At 39.3% G+C, this 24,018-nt stretch overlaps 1 protein-coding gene across 6 annotated transcripts in view; it reads right to left on the bottom strand.

Moving 5' to 3' along the window:
• Positions 1-23,973, bottom strand: part of CUNH4orf33 (chromosome unknown C4orf33 homolog) — a 92,005-nt gene extending 68,032 nt beyond the window's left edge. For 3 of the 6 annotated variants that reach the window (XR_008216335.1, XR_008216336.1, XM_052730617.1), the window contains exons 1-7: positions 23,418-23,973; positions 21,627-21,760; positions 11,582-11,762; positions 9,471-9,531; positions 5,818-5,869; positions 5,531-5,730; positions 2,065-2,218 (exon numbers count right to left, since the gene is read on the bottom strand). Coding sequence is in view for 4 of the 6 variants with exons in the window: in XM_052730617.1 (XP_052586577.1) it covers positions 2,107-2,218; positions 5,531-5,730; positions 5,818-5,869; positions 9,471-9,531; positions 11,582-11,762 (606 nt within the window). In the remaining 2 variants the exon portion in view is untranslated. Of the gene's footprint in view, positions 1-289; positions 464-2,064; positions 2,219-5,530; positions 5,731-5,817; positions 5,870-9,470; positions 9,532-11,581; positions 11,763-21,626; positions 21,761-22,022; positions 22,458-23,417 lie in introns of those variants that run through there. The other 3 variants (XM_052730614.1, XM_052730616.1, XM_052730615.1) reach the window with 3 other exon arrangements.
• Positions 23,974-24,018: the final 45 nt, after the last annotated feature.

Raw genomic sequence — 24,018 nt, 5'->3', positions numbered from 1 at the left:
TAGTAAAACTTGAAATTAGGTATTGGTAGACTTCCAATAATGTTCTTTACTTAGGACATCTTTGCCTATTATAGGTCTTTTGTGTTTCCATACACATTTTAGGTTATTGTTCGAGTTGTCTGAAGAATGGCATTCAAATTTTGAATATGACCAAATAAACTTTTAGGTAGCTTGTTTTCTTTTTTTCTATTAAGAATTTTTTTAATTAATTTTATATACCAACCATAGATCCCCCCTCTTCCCTCCTCTTGCCGCCCCCCAACATTCCCCTTCCAACCCACCCCTACTCCCTCCTCCAAAAAAGGTAAGGCTTCTCATGGGGAGTCAGCAGAGCTTGGTACATTCAGTTGAGGCAGGTCCAAGCACTTCCCCCTGCATTAAGGCTGTGCAATGTGTTCCACCATAGGTAGTGGGTTCCAAAAAGGTAGCTTGTTTTCATATGGCCATTTCCCCGATACTAAATCTGTGGATACAAGAACATGGAATGTCTTTTCATCTTCTAGTGTCTTCTTCAATTTCTTTCTCCAGGCCGGGTGGTGGTGGTGGCGCCTGCCTTTAATCCCAGCACTCGGGAGGCAGAGGCAGGCAGATCTCTGTGAGTTCGAGGCCAGCATGGTCTCCAAAGCGAGTTCCAGGAAAGGCACAAAGCTACACAGAGAAACCTTGTCTCGAAAAACCAAAAAAAAAAAAAAAAAAAAAAATACAATTTCTTTCTCCAATGTTCTGTAACTTTCATTATAAAAGCTTTTCACCACCTCAGCAAGATATGATGACTAGTCTTCACTGTCGGCTTAACTGGAGGTAGACTCACCTAGGAGCTGCATTCCTAGTATGTCTGTGAGTGTGTTTTCAAAGAGGTTTGCTAATGGAAAACAGACCCAGAATGAGGGCTGTGTCACTCCATGGGCTAGGATCCAGGGCTGAATGAAAATAAGAGAGTGAGCTGAACATCACAATTCATCTCTGTTTTCTGACTGTAGACACCATGTGACCAGCCACCTCATATTCTTGCTGTCATGTTATCCTCATCACGATGGACTGTATCCTCACACTGTGAGCCAATATAAAACCTTCCTTCACTGAGTTGCTTTTGTTAATTATCTTGTAACTACAATGAGAAAAGTAACTAATGCACAAGGCTTGTTCCTAGATATTCTTTTTGCTGTAAATGGGATTGCTTTCCTGATTTCCTTCTCAGCGGCTGGTTATTGAAGTGTGGAAAAGCTATTATTTTTGCATGTATGCTGACTGTGCTGTGTGCCACTTGGCTGAACTATCAGATCTAAAAGTCTTCTGATATAAATAAACCCAAGCAGCTACAGCCATCTGAATTGCAACAAACATGTTACTGGTCTTATTCTGGAAAGTGTTCCACGAGCCCCAGAAAGTAAAGTTCATTCTGCAGCTGTTGGTAGAACACTGCAGCTGTGTGTCTGCATGATCCATTTATGTGAGAGGAGGGTATTGCTTTATTATACTGGGGTCTGTCTTCAACCAGGAATGTTTGATGCTTCAAAAATCAAATGAATGTTTCTGATATCTTGCTTAAAGGCATTAAGAAAATGTCACTTGCCGGGTGGTGGCGGCGGCTCACGCCTTTAATCTCAGCACTCGGGAGGCAGAGCCAAATGGATCTCTGTAAGTTCGAGGCCAGCCTGGTCTACAGAGCGAGATCCAGGACAGGCACAAAAACTACACAGAGAAACCTTGTCTTGGAAAAAAAAAAAAACAAAAGAAAAGAAAATGTCACTTATGTGTAAGTAGAAGTATCAACTCTATTTTCAGATCAAGACTATCTCATTTCTCCCTACATGGTAAAAATAGCTAGTTAAATAACTCTTCTATCTCGATGTCTTAGCAGATATAGACTGTCTCATCAACTGAAATAGATTGTTTTCTACTAGTTTCAAGGATGGACAGGATATTTAAGTAAAAATTATTTTACATTACACATAGTTTCTATTTCTTTGTTAAATATACAGTTTGCCACAGAGATACTACATTTCAGTGACCTCTGCTAAAATGTTCATTGTTGAAATGTGTTTATGTATCTTATTAGATTACCTTAGGAGGTACAGAGGAGAAATGATTGACATAGTTGGTTATCTACTCCGACATATCAGGTCTCTCTATTAGCCACAAGTCTGACTCTGGCTGCTTCCATTCTTCTCCAAGCAGTGTGTTAAAACTGAAAGGCTTGAAATATTCTAGACGATGGCTAAAAGTAAGGAAAGGAAGAAATTGAAATGAATTATGCATTTGTGAAATGGTGGTCCTATAGAACTATTTGTTTTGCACATTGGTGATAGTACAACATTCCATTTTAAGGAATAACAATTGTTAAATGTATTCTCTATGTACAATTTTCTCATTGTAGCTATCAAATACTCCATTCTGAAAACATTCACCCATATTTCAAAGCAGTCTTTTTCAGTTCTACACATAGATCCCTCACGGCTCAGGGAAAGGTAAATACCAGCTCTCATGGGGCTCAGCAAAGTATCTGCTAAGGAAACATGAATTCAATCCTCACAACACACATAAAAATACCAGGTGTAGCAGTCCTTGCTTGTAATCCCAGTGCAGGGAAGGTAGAGACAGAAATATCCCTTCGGCTTACTGGCCAGCCAGCCTGCTCTTGTTGGTAAGCTCCAGGCCAATGAGAGACCCTGTCTCAAATGATGTGGGCAGTATTCCAGAAGAACCACACATGAAGGTATCTTTGGGACTCTATCTGCATGTGTGTATACACACACACACACACACACACACACACACACACACACACACACACACAGAGTGATATTTCATTTGTGCTGAAATGTTATTTTATTTGTGTGTTAATAAATAAAGTTGCCTGGAGGTCAGAGTTAATAGCAAGCCATAGCAGAAGCCAGGTGGTGGTGGCACATGCCCTTAATCCTATCACATGGCAGGCAGAGTCTGTGTGTTCAAGGACATAGCCAGCTTGGAGACACATGCCTTTAATCTCAATACCAACCATAGATACTTGGAGGTATGTATAGACAGGCAGTGACGAGGAGGTCATGTGGTTGGGTTTACAACCAATGAGAAGGCAGAACAGAAAGTCAATAAAAAGACAGACACACAGGAAGTATGTCTCTTTTTCTAAGGGGAAGGATGGCAGCGGCAGCGGGTGGTAAGAAGGCGGGTTTAGTCTCAGCTCTGAGCTACTGCTCTGACCTCTTGGGCTTTTAACTCTGCATTTGGCTCTGTGTTTCTTATTTAATAAGACCGTTACATCTACACACACACACACACACACACACACACACACACATACACGTCTAACTCATTTTAGATGTAAACCAACCATAAGTTTGTAGTTGTTTGTTTTTGCCCTTTGGGGGGCCCACTAAATAAACCACATACAGAGGCTTATTCTTAATTATAAATGCCGAGCCTTAGCCTGGCTTGTTTCTTACCGGCTTTTCTTTACTTAAATTATCCCATCTACCTTTTGCCTCTGGGCTTTTTCCTTTTCTTACTTCTGTGTATCTTACTTTCACTCCTACTCTGTGACTGGCTGTGTGGCTGGGTGGCTGGCCCCTGATGTCCTCCTCTCCTTGTTCTCTTGCTCTTTCTTCTTCCCAGGTTTCTCCTATTTATCCTCTCTGCCTGCCAGCTCCACCTATTTCTCTCTCCTGCCTTGCTATTGGCCATTCAGCTCTTTATTAGACCATCAGGTGTTTTAGACAGGCAAAGTAACACAGCTTCATGGAGTTAAACAAATGCAATATAAACAAAAGTAACACACCTTAAAATAATATTCTACAACATAAGTTCTTGAACATGTTCTTATATTCAAACTTTGATAAGTTCTGGTGAATAAAGGACAGAGACAGATGTGTATTCTCCCTTTGCCAATGTAAAGGAGGCTAACATAGAAGAGTGATAATCTTGTTTTCTTTCTAGAAAAGCCATTATTATCTTAAAGTGTTCTCTTGTGGCTTAACGAGCAAAGAAGGGCTTTATCTATGCTTCAGTAAAGCTCTGAGCTCTAGGAAATTGCTCTACCATGCATCCCTGCTAGCTAATGTACATTCATTCTTCCCTGGGAAGGTACTAGCAAATGAAAAGCCAGAGTGGCACATCACCTTGGTATGATGGTTCTCAGTCAGTGGCACCTAGATTTCTATTCCTTTCTGCGCATCTGGCCAGGATGAACCAGTTTGGAGTTACATCAATAAACCCCAGAATAAGATGCTAAGGATCAACAGTGAAGGAAGAGGCACAGAAAAAGAGAAAGAACTAGGCAGAAAGAGTCAGGACTGGAGAGAAAGGCAAAAGTAGATGTTTACGTGTGTCAAGCAGAATACAGGCATCTGCTAGAAGAAATGAAGGGAAAAGTGAGTCAAGTAAAAGCAAGAGAAGTTAAACATGGGGAAGAAAGATGGTGTCATATCCTAAGGGTAAAAAGGCAGGAATGTCTAGCAAGCGTGATGCTGCCCACTAGGATGACTTTGCTAGGCTCTGCTGAACATCCAGACTCTGCAGTGCTGACCACACTGAGTAACTAAGAGACAGACAGCAGGCACCAAAGTTTGCCCTAGGAGAGCATTGAGTTTCCTCCCTAAGTCCTTGCAGCAATGCATGAAGCATTCAGGAGGCTCACTAAAAGCTATGTTCTTCCTAGATGACAGGTTCAGATGCCAGGAGACAAAACTAAAATGGGACAAGTGGTGAAGGTACTTTGGCCTAAGTATCTGCTGCCTCACAGGAGCCTCGACCTCTGCTGACAACCACTCAGAGGGCATAGACTTGAGTCCCCACCTATAACATAACTGTTAAAAAGGAATCCCTAAGTCACAGTGTCTCCAGCATATATTTATAGGTCAATCAGAATTAGTTAATGCAGATGTCATTTACCAATTAAGGAGTCAGTCATTTTATCACAAGCATGGTTGCCTAGAAGCATAGTTGATGTTCTTATTCTAATGAGGCAACCAAGAGAACAGAGACATGACTAAGTACAAGTTCTTTAGTAACAAAGAAAAGAGATCATAACCCCTCTATCCACACCACAAAACACAGATTCCTCTGGCTATTATATCTAGGAAGAGGATCATAAATTAATTTGAAGCCATATCAGTATCAGTTGATGTACACTCATTGGTTAATACTCTTCCTATATAATCAGGAAAGACTAAGTGCTTTGCTGAAAGTAATGAGATGATCTATCTTGGTTAAAAGTTGAGGGTCATGAGGGAACACAGGGCCCTTCCTATGTACTCCCACATACGTCATCATCAACTACCAAGTGTTACTACTGCTCTACTAAGAACTTCCCACGGGGGGTGGGGGGGGTGGGGGTGGGGGGTTGGCCTTTAATTCCAGTACTCAGGAGGCAGAGGCAGGTGGATTTCAGAGTCTGAGGCCAGCCTGGTCTATAGACAAGTTCCATGACAGCTAGGGACACACGGAAAAACCTGTTTCGAAAAACAAACAAAACAAAACTAATTCCTGAACTTCTGTCCTTGGAGTGCACCTCCACTTATTTTCTACTTACAAATCAGGTTTTTGCCCTTGTTGCAGTTCATGCTGTGGCACAGGGTAAAGGGCCTCGTAACTTCTTCTGTCATTTGATCCATGAATTGCAAATGAGTTGAATTTTGTCACCTTTGGTGGAAAATAACTCCAAGGAAGAAAAGCTATGCCTTCCCAGTTTGTCTCTCCTCTGAACACTTTGAATGATAACGCGAGCTCTTTCTATGAGAAACACAAAAGATAAGTTCAAACTTAGAGATACATATGCTGTGCATTATGGGATTTGGTTTCATATGCTTGTCTACTCACTTTCCAAACATTTCTTCTTCCAGAGAGTAAAAGAACTAAGTGCTGTCCATGTCTGCCAAAATGAAGATTCCTCGTGAGTGTTAAAGAAGAACAATATTAAGTCTATTCTTTCAGAGATCATTTCTTTGGTCTGTTACAAGAAAAACAATATTATCTCCTTCTTTACCTTCTTTTCTATCTGTAATGGGTGTGCTCATAGCTAAATTTCCAAAGAAATAAGAAGTGCAATAGAATATTGAATAACTATAGGGAGAGCCAATGTGTCACATTATTTAGAAATGGCAGCTTTGGAATTACTGTTTCCCAAACAACTGCTGACAAATCCTAACATTACACGGGCTAACACTACTTTTCATATTCTTTACCCACTGAGCAATCTCACCGGCCCCGGCTTTTCATATTCTTTAAATAGGAAATTATATAAAATACTTCATTTGGTTAGATAACACAATGTATGAAAAAAGAGATAATCATGACACTTTAGAGTTTAAAATAAAAACAGCTGCAACAACTAAAGCACTCCAAGGACAGCTAGAGCTGATTTCCAAGTTTTAATCTAACAGTTTAACTAACAGTTATTTCTGTAAGAAACTTCCTTGAGGCCCATTAGGAAGGTAGAAAAGGTAAAATATAGATTGACCAAACTAGTCAACAAGGCACAGATTTTAACTATAGCTGTTTTTTCCACACTGCTAACCTTGAACAGTCTGCCATCTGTTTTCCAGCTTTCTACCATTTGTTCAGGCACCAATGTCACATCTCCAAAGGAAATTCTAATGGGAATGAGTAAGTGGGATTATTGGAGTCTGTAAGAAGCAATGGATTGCGTGAATTTACATGAAGTAAATTTTCTGCCTCTGGAAGTCTAGCAAACATTTCCACCCAGATGGTCCTTTGTGAGCTTTTGGAGGGAGGATTTCTGCAATGAAGTGCTCTAACAGAAGACAAGTAATCCTTCCATTAAAAAAATCCTCTGATTAATTTTACTGTTTTTATGGGGCTTTAGGAAGATCCTAGGATGTGTAAAACTTCTTGCAAATTAAAACAATGTTCTTCTTGCTACTTTCATAGCTGTTAATTAACCAGTACAGGAACTGACTGCCTGAGGCAAAACCATGATTCTTGATTATTAACTATCCTGATGTATACGAAACCAAACTACCCTGAGGATCTTAATTTTAAAAACTTTTATACACAATGACTACCGTGTAGTTTCTTAATGAAAAACTATTTTTATGTATTCAATGTTAGATTGTCACTTCATGAAAATAATCTAATACAATCTAATAAAAGAAAACTATAGAGGCCAGTGAGATGGCTCAGCAGGCAGAGGAGATTGCTGCCAAATCTGATGTCCTAAGTTCAATTCCAAGAACCCCCATGGTAAAAAGAGAGAAGTTACCCCTGCATATTGTCTTCTGACCTCACATATGCACATAATACACAAGTCTAAAATAAATGAGTAAGTGGTTTTTTAAAATGTAAGAAAAATAAAAAAATCTAAGATTAAATGTGAGAGTTTTGGTAAATCTAAGTTCTTCACTGTCTTAGTCAAATTAGAAATATTTGTCTTAGCTTTCTCTCTCAGCTGTGGGGCAAAAGTCAGCACATGATAGTTAAAATGATCCTACTTTTCATAATAGTTTATAAAAGCTAATCATAGCTTTAAATAAAATGTTTTGCCATGCTAGTTGGAAGATAACATGAAAACATATCCAATCATTCTGATTTTAAAAAATAATAGCTGGTCTTGTGTGGAAGTGTACATCTTAAATCCCAGCACTTGAAGGCAGAGGCAGGTGACTTTTGTGCGTTCCATGATTGCCAGGGTGGCATAGTTAGACCCTGTCTCACAAAACAAAGCAAAATAAAACAAAAACAAATTGCAAATAACTGCATTTTCCATGTTAGGGTCAGCAAAAGGCAAAATAAAACAAAAAACAAACAACTAACAAGTGGGGATCTAAAGTTTCGTGTGGATTAATTGGGGCTCCCTTGTCAGTCTACAAAGGAACAAAGATTATTGGACACTAATACTGAGAAACATTTAAGTGACATCTAAAACAAATAATAGCAATATAGAGAAACATCTTGAGTATTAAAAGCATGATATAATTTAGATAACAAGTGAACATATGTTTGTTTCCTTTTTTTACATCTACTCAGGAATAAAGTTTGTCACCACGTAAACAAAGTTCCCAAGTAAATATTGAAGGTCAAACAAAGAAATTCCAAGACACCTGGGTGTAGTAGCCCACGCCTTTAATCCCTAAGAGTTCCAGACAGGCCAGGGCTATACAGTGCAAATCTGTCTGAAGACAAAAAAAAAAAAAAAAAAAAAAAGTTCAAAGGTAATATTTTTACCGTGAGTCTTGGAAAATTCAGGTATAATTTAAATTATATTCTTGGCATTAAATCCAAAAATGATACACTGTGCTCAAAAGAATGAATGACTAAATGAATAAATAATGAATACAGAATTATATTATAATACATAAGATTAAAGTTTAATCATTCAAGAATCTAAAAAAAATTTCTGTAAGATAGTAATTCATTATCTCCTTATGTATCTCATTTTTAATTGAAAATAAAGTTTTTCATACAATATATTCTGATCACAGTTTCTTCTCTATCTCCTGGTAGATTCACCCCATTCCCCACCCATCTAACTCTACACCTTCTTTCTCTCTTTCTTTAGAAAACAAACAGGCAAATAAAAAAACAAACTAGAATAAACGCATGTTCGTGCACTAGCAAGCACTTAAACACACGCACTAGAGACACACATACAAACAAAAACAAAACCCATAAAAACACAAAATTGGAAACCATAAGATACAAGGGAAAGACTATTAAGATTTTTTTTTTGGTGGGGGTGGGGTGGGGTGGGGGGTGGGGTGGGGTGGGTGCTGAGACAGGGTTTCTCTGTGTAGCTTTGGAGCCTGTCCTGGAACTCACTCTGCAGAGCAGGCTGGCCTTGAACTGACAAAGATCCACCTGTCTCTGCCTCCTGAGTGCTGGGATTAAGGCGTGTACCACCACCACCCAGCTGTAAGATTTTTTTTTATGCCCAAAAAAGCAATAGAAGACAAAAAAAAAAAAAAAAAAAAAAGAAGTCTACAAAAATACCATGGAATTTTTTTTGTGTGTCAGTCATTTACTGCTGAGCATGGAGAATGTCCTTAAGAGTAGTTTGTATACCCAGTGAACTTCCATTGAAGAAAACTAATTTTTCCTTTGCAAGTGGTTGTGAACTGGAGATAATGTCTTGATTAGGGATTAGAAATCTCCCTTTACTTCTAAACAGTTAATATATAATAGTGCAAACATATAAAGTAATGATTTGTTGACAGTAATTTTTTTCCACTTTGTAAAAGAAATTATCAAGTTTATTACAAAATCATTTATATCAGTAAACCAAAAAAATCACATCAACATACTGTACTGAAACATGTATGAGATATATATTCTAAACATAAATTCTAAAAGTATGCATTGTATAAAACACTAAATAGATTTAAAATTGACTCCAGTTAATATGACCTCTACTTAGCTGAACTTAGTGAGCTTTACCACAGCCATACTATCCATAACTAGAAAACAAATACGTTCAAATCATGTAGTAATAGTTAAGAAAAATAGTTTATACTTACGGACAAAGTTCAACTTCTAAATACTGCTCAGTTGTATCATTCAAGAAAAATGCTTCCACAACTTATGAAAACAGACAGAACATGGGAAATTTTATTTTGCTTACATGGTAAATTATTTATTCCTTTCTAATATAAAGTGAATTACTAAGTTTCTTAAATCATCATACTATTCCCAATAGGAAAGGGAGCAAAATAAACACACAGACTCAGGAAGAAAAGCACAGGAAATAAGTCATCCTCAATTTCTCCCATAGAAGTCTGCCATAAATTAAAAGGAAATACAAAGCCTAGTGCTGGTGAGGTCATAGGGAAATCAACACTTCTGCACAGATGGACTCAGGCCTAGTTATCTTCCTCTTGGAATTTATCCCAAGGAAACAAATCAGAAAACTAGAAAAAGAAATTAAGTACAATTCTACCCATCTGAGTATGACTCAAAAAACCAGAAATGATATAGTTATCTCTTCTTACATAAAATTATTTTCTGGTACATAAATAAATCACCTATTATTCAGCAAAACTGATTAAGTACGTTACAGAATGCATACATTTCATGTAATAGAATACAAGGGTGCCATTAAAGTCAAAGACAGTGAAATATGTATGTATGACAAGACTTCCATGATATTTGCAGGTTGGTTACAGAGCAGTAACTAAATGTATGAGCCATGAACCGAATGTACATGAGATTTAAATATGTGTATGTATGTGTATGTGTGTGCCAGTGACTACCTGTCTACAACATGGGCACAACAAATATGAAGAGTGGTGGAGTTAGTACGGTGGCTCAGCAGGTCAAGTGCTTGCTACCAAACCTGATGACCTGAGTTGGATCCCCAAAACCCACACAGTGGGAGGAGACAACCAACTCCCACAAGTCCCCTGACCTCCACAAGCATGGAAATGTTTTCTTCAAACTAATTTTAAAAAACTAATTTTAAAAAATTCCTGGTTATTTGTAAGTGGTGATTTTTATTATAATTTCTGGGGTTGTTGAGCATTAGCTGTCTTAAAAATTAGTTAATTATGAATGTAGTGCATCTTTCTTGTAAATAGTTACAACAGCATAAAACATATGTAGTGAAAACCCAAGTCCTTTTCTTTCTACTTTGGTCTAAATCTTGCCAGACATTTTCTAAGCTTCTACAAATGACTGTACCTCTTAAGATATTTAAAAAATAAATATGAAATCATACTTGAATATAGTTTGCTTTTTTGCATTAAAAACTTTTATTTTTTTAATTTTTTTTTCTTTATTAAGAAATTTTCTACTCACTCCACATGCTATCCAGACCCCCCCTCCTCCCTCCTCCCACTCCCCAGCCCTCTTTCCCAAGCCTGGCTTTACATTAAAAAAACTTTTAGCTGAAGGGTAAATTTACTTTTTCACTTAGAGATATAGACAGGTCATTCTGGCTTCAAAGTAAAACATGGACTTAGGAAAAGAGATTACTTAGAAAGAAGGCTCTGTGCTAACCAAGTAAATACATCCCAATATACAGAGTGAGAAATCTTGGGGTAAATTCTTAATTTCTTGTAATGTAGTGTTTTATATCTATGGGGATGGCATCATGAACAGTATTTCCAAAAGAACCCTGCAGCTTGATAAGGATACAGTACAAGAAGGTCAGAAAACAAACCTGAAACCATTTAATTTCCGGGCATGTCTTTGGGCCTTAATCTGATATGTGAGATTACTTGACAGCAGAAAGTAGGTATTAAATCTCAGGCTGACGGCATTTCTCCAGTAAGCAACAGACACTAATTCCCACGCAGGAGGCTTATGAGGTAAAGATGGCAACTGAAAATTTCTTCAAAAACAAAATGGGGACTACAAACTCTTTCTAGAGCAGAGTAAAGGAAGGAAATGTGGAAGCAACCGCAGCACCTGGATTTGGGATCGCCATTTTTCTCTGTTCTGCTTGTACACTAAGCCCATTGGTAATGGGAGGAGAGTCAGAATGACAGATGGGTAGGTAGTTAAGATCAGAAACTGAACGTCAGTTGTTCAGAAGCATATTACTTCCTAACAGCAAGATAAAATAATAGTTCTCTGAGAGGTTATTAGAAAAAGATTTATGTTTGTAATAAAATACAATCCTTCTACCTACCTTCATAATTCCACAGTTCACTGAAAGGCTTTCCTGGTTCTCCAGGAGGAGCTGGAGGGTCATTGAAAAATGGAGCACAAACCTCCAGCTTCACTCCCTTGTCCCCTGGACTCAGCTTGACACACACTGGCTCATGCCTCACTGGAAAACCATCCCAAGTGTGTTCAATTTTAAAATTCATCTGAAGAAGTAAATCAAAACAAATTTGTTAACAGCATTTAACAGTGCCCTTTACTTGACAATTGTGATGCCAAACAGGAGACAGCTAGGCAACAGAGTGACAAGAATGAGACCCCAGGAGTCAAAAGGCCATCTGGGGTGTGGCAAATTGTAGACTATGAATTCCATTCCAAAATAACAACTGGAGCCTAAAAGATTCATGACTTTTTAAAAATATATTATTTTATTTTAAATTTAAAATTTTTTTTTCATGTTACATACCAACCACAGTTCCCCTTCCCTCCCTCCTCCTCATTCCCACCCCTCCATTCCACTCCTCAGAGAGGGGAAGGCCTCCTATGGGCCATCAACAAGGTCTGGCACATCAAGTTGAGGCAGGCCAAAGTCCCTCCCCCTGCATCAAGGCTGAACAAGGTATCCCACCACAGGGGGTGGGCTCCAAAAAGCCAGTTCATGTACCAGGGATAAATCCAAGTCCCACTGCCAGGAGCCCCAAGATTCATGACTTTTCATCTTGATATTGCTCTGTTTATTTGTGGTATACAAAATTAATTGTAAAATGTTATGACTAAGTCCACTGCAGAAATTGTAACTGTACTTAACAATACAAGTTTATGTATTTTCCATATTCAGCCAAGATTAATCCTTTGTGTAAAAATGAATACATCCATCTCATTAGTACACAACTTTGTTTTGTTTTTAACAGATGGTAACGTTATATGTGTGTGTATAACAATCATCTGTAAATGTTTTTCCATTTTCTTAACATTTATTAATTGTACCAAATGATGGGATTTATTATGACATTTCGTACACGTATATAATATATGCTGATCATCTTCAATCCCTATTACTGTATTTTGTTCCCCCTTCTCAATGTTCCCCTTCTTCTACTTCCAAGCCCTTATACTTTCATGTATTATCTCTCTTGTTTTCTTTTTCTTTAATTATTGATACATTAATGCATACATATTAATATATAACACTACCTGCTGAGTCCATTTGGTGTTGTTCATATACTCATACATGTTTTTAGGGCTCAGTACTTGGTATTGAATAACCAATTAGGGGGCTCTTCCTCTCTCAGCATTAACTGCCTATAGCTCTTCAAGGGTGGGGCCTTATGAGATTTCCCCCATTCACATCTGAATGTCAACTGGTGATGTCATTGTTCAGGTTTTCTTTAGGTTACTGTCATCACTGAGATTTCGTGGATGAAGCTTCCCTATCCTATCCAGAAGCCACGATCTCTCAGCAGATGTCCTGGTTCTCTGGCCCTCTCTCCATTATGTTTCCTGAACCTTAGCTGTTGTAGGCTTGTGTTGTAGATGTATCATGTAGAGCTAGGGAGCTCCCGGTCAATTGTTCTTCGCATCTTGACCATTTGTGGCTTTATGCAATGCTTTTCATCAGCTACAGTAAGAAGCTTATCTGACAGAAATAACACCCAAAAGGAGAAGACAACAAGGAATAACCAAATTCTGGGCTGGAATCAATAAAAACAAACAAACAAACAAACAAAAAACTCAATAAAACAAAGAGTTGGTTTTTGACAAAAATCGGTAAGACTGACAAACCCTTATCCAAATTAAGCATAAGAAAGAGAGAATAACAAAATTAGAAATGAAGGGTACATAACAACAGGTACAGAAGAAATCCAGAGAATAAGCGCATACCTCAAAAACCTGTACTTTACCAAACTGGAAAATCTAAAAGAAATGATAATTTTCTCAATACATTCAAAATTAAATCAAGATTAGATAAGCAATTTAAATAGACCTATAACCCCTAGTGAAATAGAAGCAGTCATGAAAAGTCTCCCCCACCACAGACACACACACACACCACACACCACACACACACACACACACACACACACACACACACACACACAAAAGCCTAGAGCCTGATGGTTTCCATGAAGAATTCTACCAGACTTCAAAGAAGAGTTAATATGAATATTCCTCAAATTATTCCACAAAATAGAAACAGAAGGAACATTGTATGATAAAAAGTTCAAGACACTGAAGAAATAAATTGAAGGAGAAATCAAAAGATGCAAAGATCTCCCACACTCATGGCTCAGTGGGATTAGCATAATAAAAATGGCCATTCTACCAAAAGCAATCTACAGATTCAATGCAATCCCCATTAAAATTCCAACACAATCCTTCACAGATCCTGAAAGAACAATTTTCAGCTTCATATAGGAACAATACACACACACACACACACACACACACACACACACACACACACACACACACAGGCTAGCTAAAACAATTCTGAATAATAAAAGAACTATCACCATCCATTGATTTCAAGTTGTACTACAGAGCTATAGCAATAAAAACAGCATGGTATTGGCATAAAAACAGACATGCTGATCAATGAAATTGAATTGAAGACCCAAACATAAATCTACACTCCAGTGAATACCTGATTTTTTTTTTTTAATAAAAAAATACACATTGGAAAAAAAGACAGCATCTTCAACAAATGGTGCTGGTCAAACTAGATGGTTGCATGTAGAAGAATCCAACCAGATCCATACTTATCACCCTGCACAAAACTTAACTCTAAAAGGATCAACATAAAACCAGAGACATGGAACCTAACAGAAGAGAAAATGTGGAACAGCCTTGAAGTCATTAGCATAGGAAAAGACTTTCTGAACAGAACACTGTTAGTACAGGCACTAAGATAAACAATAAATGGGACCTCATGAAACAGAGAAGCTTCTGCAAGGCAAAGGACACTGTCACTCAGACAAAGTGGCAGGCTACAGAATGGGAAAAGATTTTTTTTTTTTTTTTATTTTGCAATACAATTCAGTTCTACATATCAGCCACGGATTCCCTTGTTCTCCCTGCTCCCACCCCCCTCACCTTCCCCCCAGCCCGCCCCCCATTCCCATCTCCTCCAGGGCAAAGCCTTCCCCACAGACTGAGATCAACCTGGTAGACTCAGTCCAGGCAGGTCCAGTCCCCTCCTCCCAGGCCGAGCCAAGCAATCCTGCATAGGCCCCAGGTTTCAAACAGCCAACTCATGCAATGAGCACAGGACCCGGTCCCACTGTCTGGATGCCTCCCAAACAGATCAGGCCAATCAACTGTCTCACCCATTCAGAGGGCCTGATCCAGTTGGTGACCCCTCAGCCATTGGTTCATAGTTCATGTGTTTCCATTCGTTTGGCTATTTGTCCCTGTGCTTTATCCAACCTTGGTCTCAACAATTCTCACTCATATAAACCCTCCTCATTCTCGCTAATTGGACAGGAAAAGATTTTTTACCAATTACACATTCAACAGGGCGCTAATATCCAAAACATATAAAAGAACTCAAAAAACTCAATATGAAGAAAACAAATAGCCCAATTAAAAAATGGCTATAGGTCTAAACAGAGAATCTCAAAAGAGAAACTCAAATGGCTGAGAAACACTTTAAAGAAATGTCCAACAACCTTAGCCATCAGGAAAACACAAATCAAAACTACTTTAAAATTTCATCTTACACCCATCAAAATGGCTAAGATCCAATAAACAAGCGACAGCTCATGCTGGCAAGGATGTAGAGTAAGGGAACACTCATCCACTGAGGGTGGGAATGTAAACTTGTAACAGTCACTATGGGAATTAGTGTGGCAGTGCCTCAGGAAGATGGGAATCAATCTACCCCAAGACCCAGTTATACCAGTCTGAGGCATATACCTAAAATATGCTTCATGCTACCACAAAAACATTTGCTCAACCATGTTCATTGTTGTTCTATTCATAATAGCCAAAAATTGGAAATAACCTAGATGTCTCACAACAGAAGAATTGATAAAGAAAACATGGTTCATTTATACAGTGGAGTATTACTCAGCTGTTTAAAAAGTGAATTTTACAGGTAAATGGATGAAACTAGAAAAAAAAATCATCCTTACTGAGGTATCTTAGATCCAAAAAGACATGTATGTATTCAATTATATGTGGGTATTAGCTGATAAGTCAATGATAACCATACTACATGAACCATAGAGATTAGGTATAGAGTAGGGGGCTGGGGGGCACGACAGATCTGTCTCATTAGGAAAGGGAAATACAATAGATGGTTATGAATGAGGATAAAGTACAACAGAGGGAAAACAGAGAGAGCTAAAACTAAAGGCCATCTGAGAAACCTAATATAGTAGAAGCTTCCTAAATTATATACATATATGAAGGTGATCTAAATGAAATTACCAAATATTGGGGGAGACACTACCAGGTGAAAGGGGTCCCATGGGAAACCCCAAGCTATCCAGACTATAGGCTGCTCTCCACAAACTGACAGCAAGGCCCCACTGTTGAAGATAACACCTACACAACTCATTGCACATGGGAAAGTCAAGCTGGTGCCTACATAGCGCCTTCCACTACTGGGCATGGGGCCTGTCCTTAAGAGTGGTTTGTATGCTCAGTGAGACTCCTTTGTGTGCAGTTGTCACCTGGAAAAGCCTTTTTGGTTAGGGACGGGAGATCATGTCTACTTTCCCATCTCAGTGCTGGGATCCCATCTAGCTTGAATCTATGAAGACCCTGTGCGTGCTGCCACTGTCTGTGACTTCTATCATCTTTGGTACAGGAAGGTGCTCTGCACACTAACAAAAGAAAAATGTAAACATGAACCCAGTCACAAACCCTTTGATCCACAATGGTGTCCTACCTGTAAGATATGCTAGAGCAATGGTGGCACACAGCTTGTGGGGTAACCAATATCTGATTTGGCTACGACCCACTTCACGAGATAGAACACATACCTGATGTTATGCCCAGATTGCAGGGACTCCCAAAAGACCACCACGGAGACCTAACCCCGTATGTAAAAGCAAAGAGCCTTTATTCAAGCTCTAGGGCTTGGTCCTTGTCAGTCCGACACAGCGGTGAGAGCAGAGAGCCCCAAGCTAAGGTGGGGTGGGGTTTTCATCATAGCAGAGGTTGGGGTGAGGGGATTTCCAGGGTTCAGGACCCTGATTGGCTGACAACTGTCTAGGGGTATCTGTAAAACAAAAATAGCTGTGTGTAGATTCAAGGACATGTGGCCACCTTATCTAATAGTTGGAATGTTTGGGATGTTAGGTACTTCCCCATCCCTGGGTGGATCCCTAGGTGGTGTTAGCTTATGGCTTTTCCTGGATCTGGGTGTTGCCTGCCAGTAAGCCTGTCACAGAAACTGTGTCTGGACCCCTAAGCCTGTCATGGCAGCTGTGTGGTCAAGCTGTTTTGGGATCCCTCCACATCTGACACTGCTTAGCTGGCCAAGAACCTGGGACCAGATAGGCCATGGACCTAGGAGAAAACCAAATACTACTATTCTACTAAAGAAATATAGCACTATAATGACTCCTAACAACATTCTGCTATACCCATAGATCAGTGCCTCACTCAACCATCACCAGGGAAGCTTCCACCTGCAGTAGATAGGAACAAACACAGAGACTCCCATCCAGGCAATGTGCAGATAGTGAGAGACCTTGGAACACCCAGTCTAAAAGGGATGTCTCCATCAAACCTTTCCTCTCAGAGTTCAGGGAACTTTAAGGAAGTGGAAGCAAAAGATTCTAAGAGCCACTGAGGGTGGAAGACACCAAGGAAACAAGGCCTTCAAGACACAACAGGGACTGATACTCACTGGAAGTCACAGACAGTGGCAGCACGCACAGGGACTTCATAGATTCAAGCTAGATGGGATCCCAGCACTGAGATGGGAAAGTAGACATGATCTCCCGTCCCTAACCAAAAAGGCTTTTCCAGGTGACAACTGCACACAAAGGAGTCTCACTGAGCATACAAACCACTCTTAAGGACAGGCCCCATGCCCAGTAGTGGATGACCAATTCAAAATGAACTTAATGGCATTTGGGAAGTATGGGAGACCAGCTCCCACATTTATTTACCCCAGGGACTCTTGAGGAGTGAAGGATAAGAGATTTAAATAGAAACAGAGGAGAGAGACAGAAACACAGGCTAGCCTCCGATGGGCCTGGATCCTTAACCATCGGCCCCTTCTGGCTCTACTAAAGGGGTTTTAAAGGCATGCCAAGGGGTGGAGCAAAAGACCAGTTTGTCTTATAATGCTTTATCTGGGATTTTTTTTGTTAACCTTACTGGTCTTTTGCTTATATGGTTCCTGATTTTGAGTTCCTATGGGTTTTCTATCTGTCTCTGTGTGTGCATGTGCTTCTCACACTTCCTTGTTTTTCCGTTTGTTCTATTCTGGTTTGTTGTTGTTGTTTTGGTTTTGTTTTGTTTGCCTGTTTGTTTTCTAAAGAGAGAGAGAGAGAGAGAGAGAGAGAGAGAGAGAGAGAGAGAGAGAGAGAGAAAAGGGGTGGAGTTGGATGGGTAGGGAGGTAGGGAGGATCTGGGAGGAGTAGAGGAGGAGGAGGGAGCTGTGATCAGAATATATTATATGGAAAAATCTATTTTCAATTTAAACATTAAAGTAAAATGTGTAATCTTGCTAACTTGTTAACAATCTGAAGCTAACAAAAGCTCAGAGACAACTAACCCTCCTCTCCACCCCCTTAGTCATTTCCTAAGACTTGACCTCTACTGTCTTTCTGGTTTTTTGCACAGACATCTTAATTGTCCATGGCCTTCCTCACCCGGAGTAACCCTCCCTGCCATCCTCTATCACTGCTGCACTCTTCCACTTCGATTCACATAACTTACACCACATGACATGTATTATTGTCTCTCAGTCTAAGCTAGAATGCTTGAACTAGGAGCTATTTGTAAGTCAAGTGAATACTGCTCTGGTGTCTACAACTAAAATTCTGAGTGTACAGATTTAAGCAGGGGAAACCCGCTGCGCCAGTTACATCAATGGCTTGTTAAAAGCTGTGTATTAATATAATAAGACATCTAATAAAGTAAAGGACAATCAGACTGCAACCCACAGATCCAGGGAGGTTACCTAGCAGGGGGAACCCTAGGATGACTGTGGCTTATAATAAGTTTTGGTTTTAACCCAGTCACTGGGCAAGCTTTAGTGAAAAATTTCACTATTAGGATAAGAATTTGTACTGTATCAAGCCGATGAAAGAAAATGCTGGCCGTACTTTCAGGAAGGGAGGCTAAAACTTTTTTAGAATATGGATTAGCCTATAGAAAAATGTCTGCCATAAATCAAACAGTGAAGAGGAAGATGAATAGGAATCTCACTTACACAACTTAAGTAAAACATAGCTCTCTGAACAGATGAAGATAGGTTTCTTCTGTGTCCCAGAATCTAATCAATATTTATATGTATAATTCATCTACCATTTGGCTTAAAAGGGCTTATTGGGGCCTGGAGAGATGGCTCAGCCGTTAAAGGCTAGGCTCACAACCAAAAATATAAAAGGGCTTATTGGGAAATGTTATAATTTATACTATTTTCTACAGAGAAAATATTTTACTGTTTAAAATAACCCTGGACTTTTAAATTATAACCTGTTTGTATGTTCAGGCTATATGTGTACATATATTTATGTACAGTTGTACATAAAATGTTTTTATATTAAAAAAAGGACAAATACTATAGAATTGTATTACATGAAATATATAGAATATACAAATTCATAGAGACAGAAAGATTAGATGTTATCTCAAGATAGAGAAGAAAGGAATATAAATCAATGATTTACTAATTACAGAATCTCTGTTTTGTGTGAGGGGAAAACCCCACAAATGGACAGTAGTATCAGGACATAACATCATGAATGTAATAAATCAATACAATTAACGTAATTAATGAATATCATAAATGTAATTATTGAATGAATACTGTGACTGTAATCAATGAATACCACAAATGTAATTAATATCATGAGTGTAATTAATGAATATCATGAGTGTAATTAAAAAATAAATTAATTAAAAAAAATAAGACATCTAAATCACACCCTCTTCCTAAGGCTTGGGAACATTAAGGAAGAAGGGATAGAAAGACTGCAAGAGCCAGAGGTCGTGGAGAACAGGAGCAAAATAGTGTGTTCTGGACATGACAGGACTGCTGTACTCATGAACTCACAGTAACTGTGGCTCTGTGCACAAGACCTGGACAAGATCAAGACAGCCAACATTTCAGCATGAAGGGGAAAGGGACTCAAATGCCCCCAACCCCCAGCTAAGGAGCAATTGACAGTTGATGTTCTGAGGAAGAAGAGTTAGTTTTCTTTAAAGATGTGGCCTCTGGTATGTTTACTCAGATCCAGTCATGGCCCCATATGCCTGAGTATATTAGCAACACAAACAAAGTGATTATTTGGGGGCGGGGGGAAAGGACATGAACTTGGAAGGGGACAAAGAAGCAGAAGTAGATCTAGGAAGAGTTATGGGGAGGGGTATGACCAAAATCATTGTATGTGTATATGAAATTCTGAAAGAAAAAAGATATGTGATATATACATGTGTATGTGTAAACATTGTAGGCATGTGTTATATATATGTGAAAATATGTGAATAGCCTTTAATGTATACACGTATATATAGAAATAGCTGTAAGTGTGGGTATTGTGTAACATTCAGAAAGGAGACTAACAAAGAGTAATACTAAGTGATGAGGAAAGACAGAGTGCAGACAAAAGGCCACTTGAGTCATCAAAGAGGATATAAGCTAATTGTATTTCTACCTTAAACTCTGTCATAGTTTTTGTTTTTTTTGTTTTTTTTTTAGTGGTGGAGAATGCATAAAAATGTAACTGGGCGGTGGTGGTGCATGCCTTTAATCCCAGCACTCAGGAGGCAGAGGCAGGTGGATCTCTGTGAGTTTGAGGCCAGCCAGGTCTAGAGAGCAAGATCCAGGAAAGGCGCAAAGCTACATAGAGAAATCCTGTCTCAAAAAACCTAAAAAAAAAAAAAAAAAGTAACTGATAGTGAAGGGGTAATGTAGTGGTATTTGCTCCACCCATGACCTTGGGCTATACAGCCCAAAGGAGGTGGTGCTTCCTGCCATTGTATGTGACCTCTTAATCGGAGTTGGACAAGGGTCACATGCCCCTTCTGCTCCTGCCTTCCAGGTGGATTCATTCCTGGTCAGATCAGAAGATGACTTCTGCTGTCTATTCCGTTCTGTAATCGTGAGTGTATTTTCTCAGTTTATATCTTAATAAATTCTGTTACTCATTTAATAGACTCACGTGGATTTACCATAATAGGGTAAAACCTTGAATGAAGATCCATGGCTTCAGAACAGCCACTCTAACGTCTGAAGTTTACTGCACTGCGATGTATAGACTGGGAGGGAGTGTGTGCCTGTGTGTTTGAGCAGCTGCTTATTTGTGAGTTTGTTACAATAAAAAATTATAAATGAATAATTTGAGAATATTTTAGAGTCCAATTTAAGGCTAAATCTCTTAACTAGCACTATGATGAAACATTTACAGAGTCAGAATTAATATTACCTAGGAGTTCACTATCCCAGTACACAATCTTACTATCAGCTGTTCTGGCTTTCCTAAAACAATGTTGTTAATCTTTAGCTTATCTTCTTCAACTTACACTTTAAAAATTCAATTCTTTTAATTTTTATATAAGGAAATGAAAAAAAAAAGACTCCTGGAGCATTCATTCAGGACACAAACAAAAAAGCTTAAAAGAAAGGTTTTAAAGAACGCTTTTTCAATAAAACCATTTTCAAGGAATATTTCCATGGTCCTTTATTTACAAAAAAAATCCTTTACTTTTTCTACAGTGCATACTTCTTTTTAGTTTGCATGCTGCACAGCACCACACATTTCTAAAAGAAATCAAGGAAGGAGGAAGTCAGAGAAATCTGTGCCAGCAGGAGGCAGAGGGAAAGGAAGATGTTTTTAGTACGAGCTTATGGCAGACTTTAAAGAGGAGATAAAAGGACATACCAATAGAACACAGACCTGGAAGTTCTCAGTTCCAGCTCTGCTGTGCTCTGTGGCGGTCTCTGGCCCACGTCGAAGAACAGGGCTCCCTCTTAGGCTCCGCCCAGCACACGTTCTAGGGGGAGGGACTTGGAGTTCTGAAAGTGACAAACCCAATTTTTCAGAGAAAATGTTTCGAGGACATATAAACATTTGAAGATTTTTAAGCATACCATTGAAGTCTGGGCGTTTACTTCTTTTATTATTTTAAGAGGTTAGGATAATTCAGCAATACAAACATAAAGCCATTTGAAAATGAACTGTAAATCACTGAGATTATAATAAAATATGTAAAGTAGCAATTCATTTATTTCAACTAGAAACTATAAACATTAAAACATTAGATATAATTTGTATTACCTGGTAGTTAAAGGTTGTGATATTGAAATCATACTTTCTGGGCTCAAATCCATGGTGTGATGAGCTCTTTGAAATTTGCTTACTTAAACTCCAACTTTGGATATTCTTCAGGTTTGTTTTGCAGAATACTAGGTGTTTAGTGTCAACTTACTATAATTAGTAGTTAAACTATAATTAGTAGTTAAATTAGTAGTTCAGTTTTTCAATGTATGAAAGTTCAGATGATTTGTGTTTATTTTGACCATGATCGTATAAAACCAAACACTTCAAGTGCAAACATAAAAGTTCTATTTCACTATTCAATTTAGACAAAAACTATTCATCATTTTTATATAGAGGTCACACTTTGCTTTTTCCACACCAATATATTTTATTAATGCTGAGTGTAAATATTAAATTTATAGCTACTTACTCAATGCCAACTTACATTACAATACAAAGTTCAAATGTGGGGAGCTCTCTTTGAGGAGAGTCAGTGAGAAGCGGCATCAGAAAGTCCTCTACACTGAAGAGGTGGAGCTTGCACAATCAGTGTAAGTTTATGGCCACTAAGAACCTGACCAGGTTGACTCTTCACAGACTCAAGGCTAACTTAAACCTGTGAAAGGCTATTACAGACATATACACATTTTAAAGCTAGTCTTTTTAGAGGAAGAAGGCTAACACAGTTTACGCTATTTTATGGGTACAGGTTTACAAAACTTCTAAGGCATTCAACAGAACTTCATCCAGTACACACTCGACTTTTGTTTTGTTTGTATGTGTGTCCCTGGGGGAGAGTGTTTGCACCTGTTTAAGGACTGAGGTTGAGGTGGGGTGTCATTCTCAAATGAAAAAAAACCTTTTTTTTTCAACCTTTATTTCACCAGTTATTGTCTCACAGAAAAAAGAAATCTTATAAACATACCTGACCTTACTTTTTGAGACAGTGTCTCACTGACCCTGGAATTTTCCAGTTTGTCTAGGCTGCTGGCCAGAGAGCATCCCTTTCCCCTCAACCTTCTGTCTGCGCCTCCCCAGGACCGGTGTTAAAGGCACACAGGGCCCTGCCTGGCTTTTTATGTGGGTGCTGGGAATCCCAAATCAGGCAAGCACGCCATAACCAAACGGGGCCATCTCAGGACCAGGACATATTTAATGAAACTTTATTTCAATGCATAAAAATATAATCAATTAAAAAGGCTCTATAAAGCCAGTAATAAACTACAAGCACATTTTTTTTTGCTAATGTCATTTTCTCCAGCATTTTTGTGTATGTGTGTTTGTGTGTTTTAAGCTCTACGGCTCAAACCTGCACAACATCACTTCTTAAAACTGGGAATGGCAATTTATCCACCGATACAAATTTTACTTTTTTTGTGTGTCCTTAGATTTGAAGACACATCTCTGACGTACCTGCAGGCTTTGCAGGCTACCCTGAATCCCGACTACGTGACAGGGTTAAATATTCGACAACAGCTCTCTTTCCTAGGAGCAGGAGGGTCACTACTTCCAGACCTAGAAGCGACTGCTGGAAGCTGACTGGAGGGGACTGGAGTCACCTCCGCCCCAGGACCCACAGCCCTCCCTGCACACGCCCCACAGACGCTTAGTGTCTGCGAAACCAAGACTCGGGGAGCAACGAGAATGTGTATCTAGTGCCTGCTCCTGTCACAGTCTTCGGGTTTCTTACCAACAGAAAGAAAGAAAGAGGAAAAAAAAAAAATTCAAGTTGCGCCACACTGCCTCAGACACCCGCCGCGGCACTGCGGAAGGCGCCAAGCGAGCGACTCAGCCCCCAGCGCGCTTAGGGATCCGCCCAGCGCCTGACAGACAGCCAATGGCTGCCGGAGCCCGAGGCAGCGCGATGACGCAGGCGCCGACGCCCGCGTGATGACGGACGCGGCGTCACCGTCTCCAAGGAACGGTCCGGGGCACCGCTTTCAAAGTCGCAGGGCGGGCCGAGTGGACTCGGCGGCGGCTCGGGCTCCCCCGCGGTCCTGGCGTCGCCCCTCGG

The sequence above is a fragment of the Peromyscus californicus genome, unplaced genomic scaffold (genome assembly GCF_007827085.1).
Source record: "Peromyscus californicus insignis strain IS unplaced genomic scaffold, ASM782708v3 Scaffold_9__1_contigs__length_137607984, whole genome shotgun sequence".
NCBI classification, from domain to species: Eukaryota; Metazoa; Chordata; class Mammalia; order Rodentia; family Cricetidae; genus Peromyscus; species Peromyscus californicus.
This window is presented reverse-complemented; position numbering and strand designations above follow the sequence as displayed.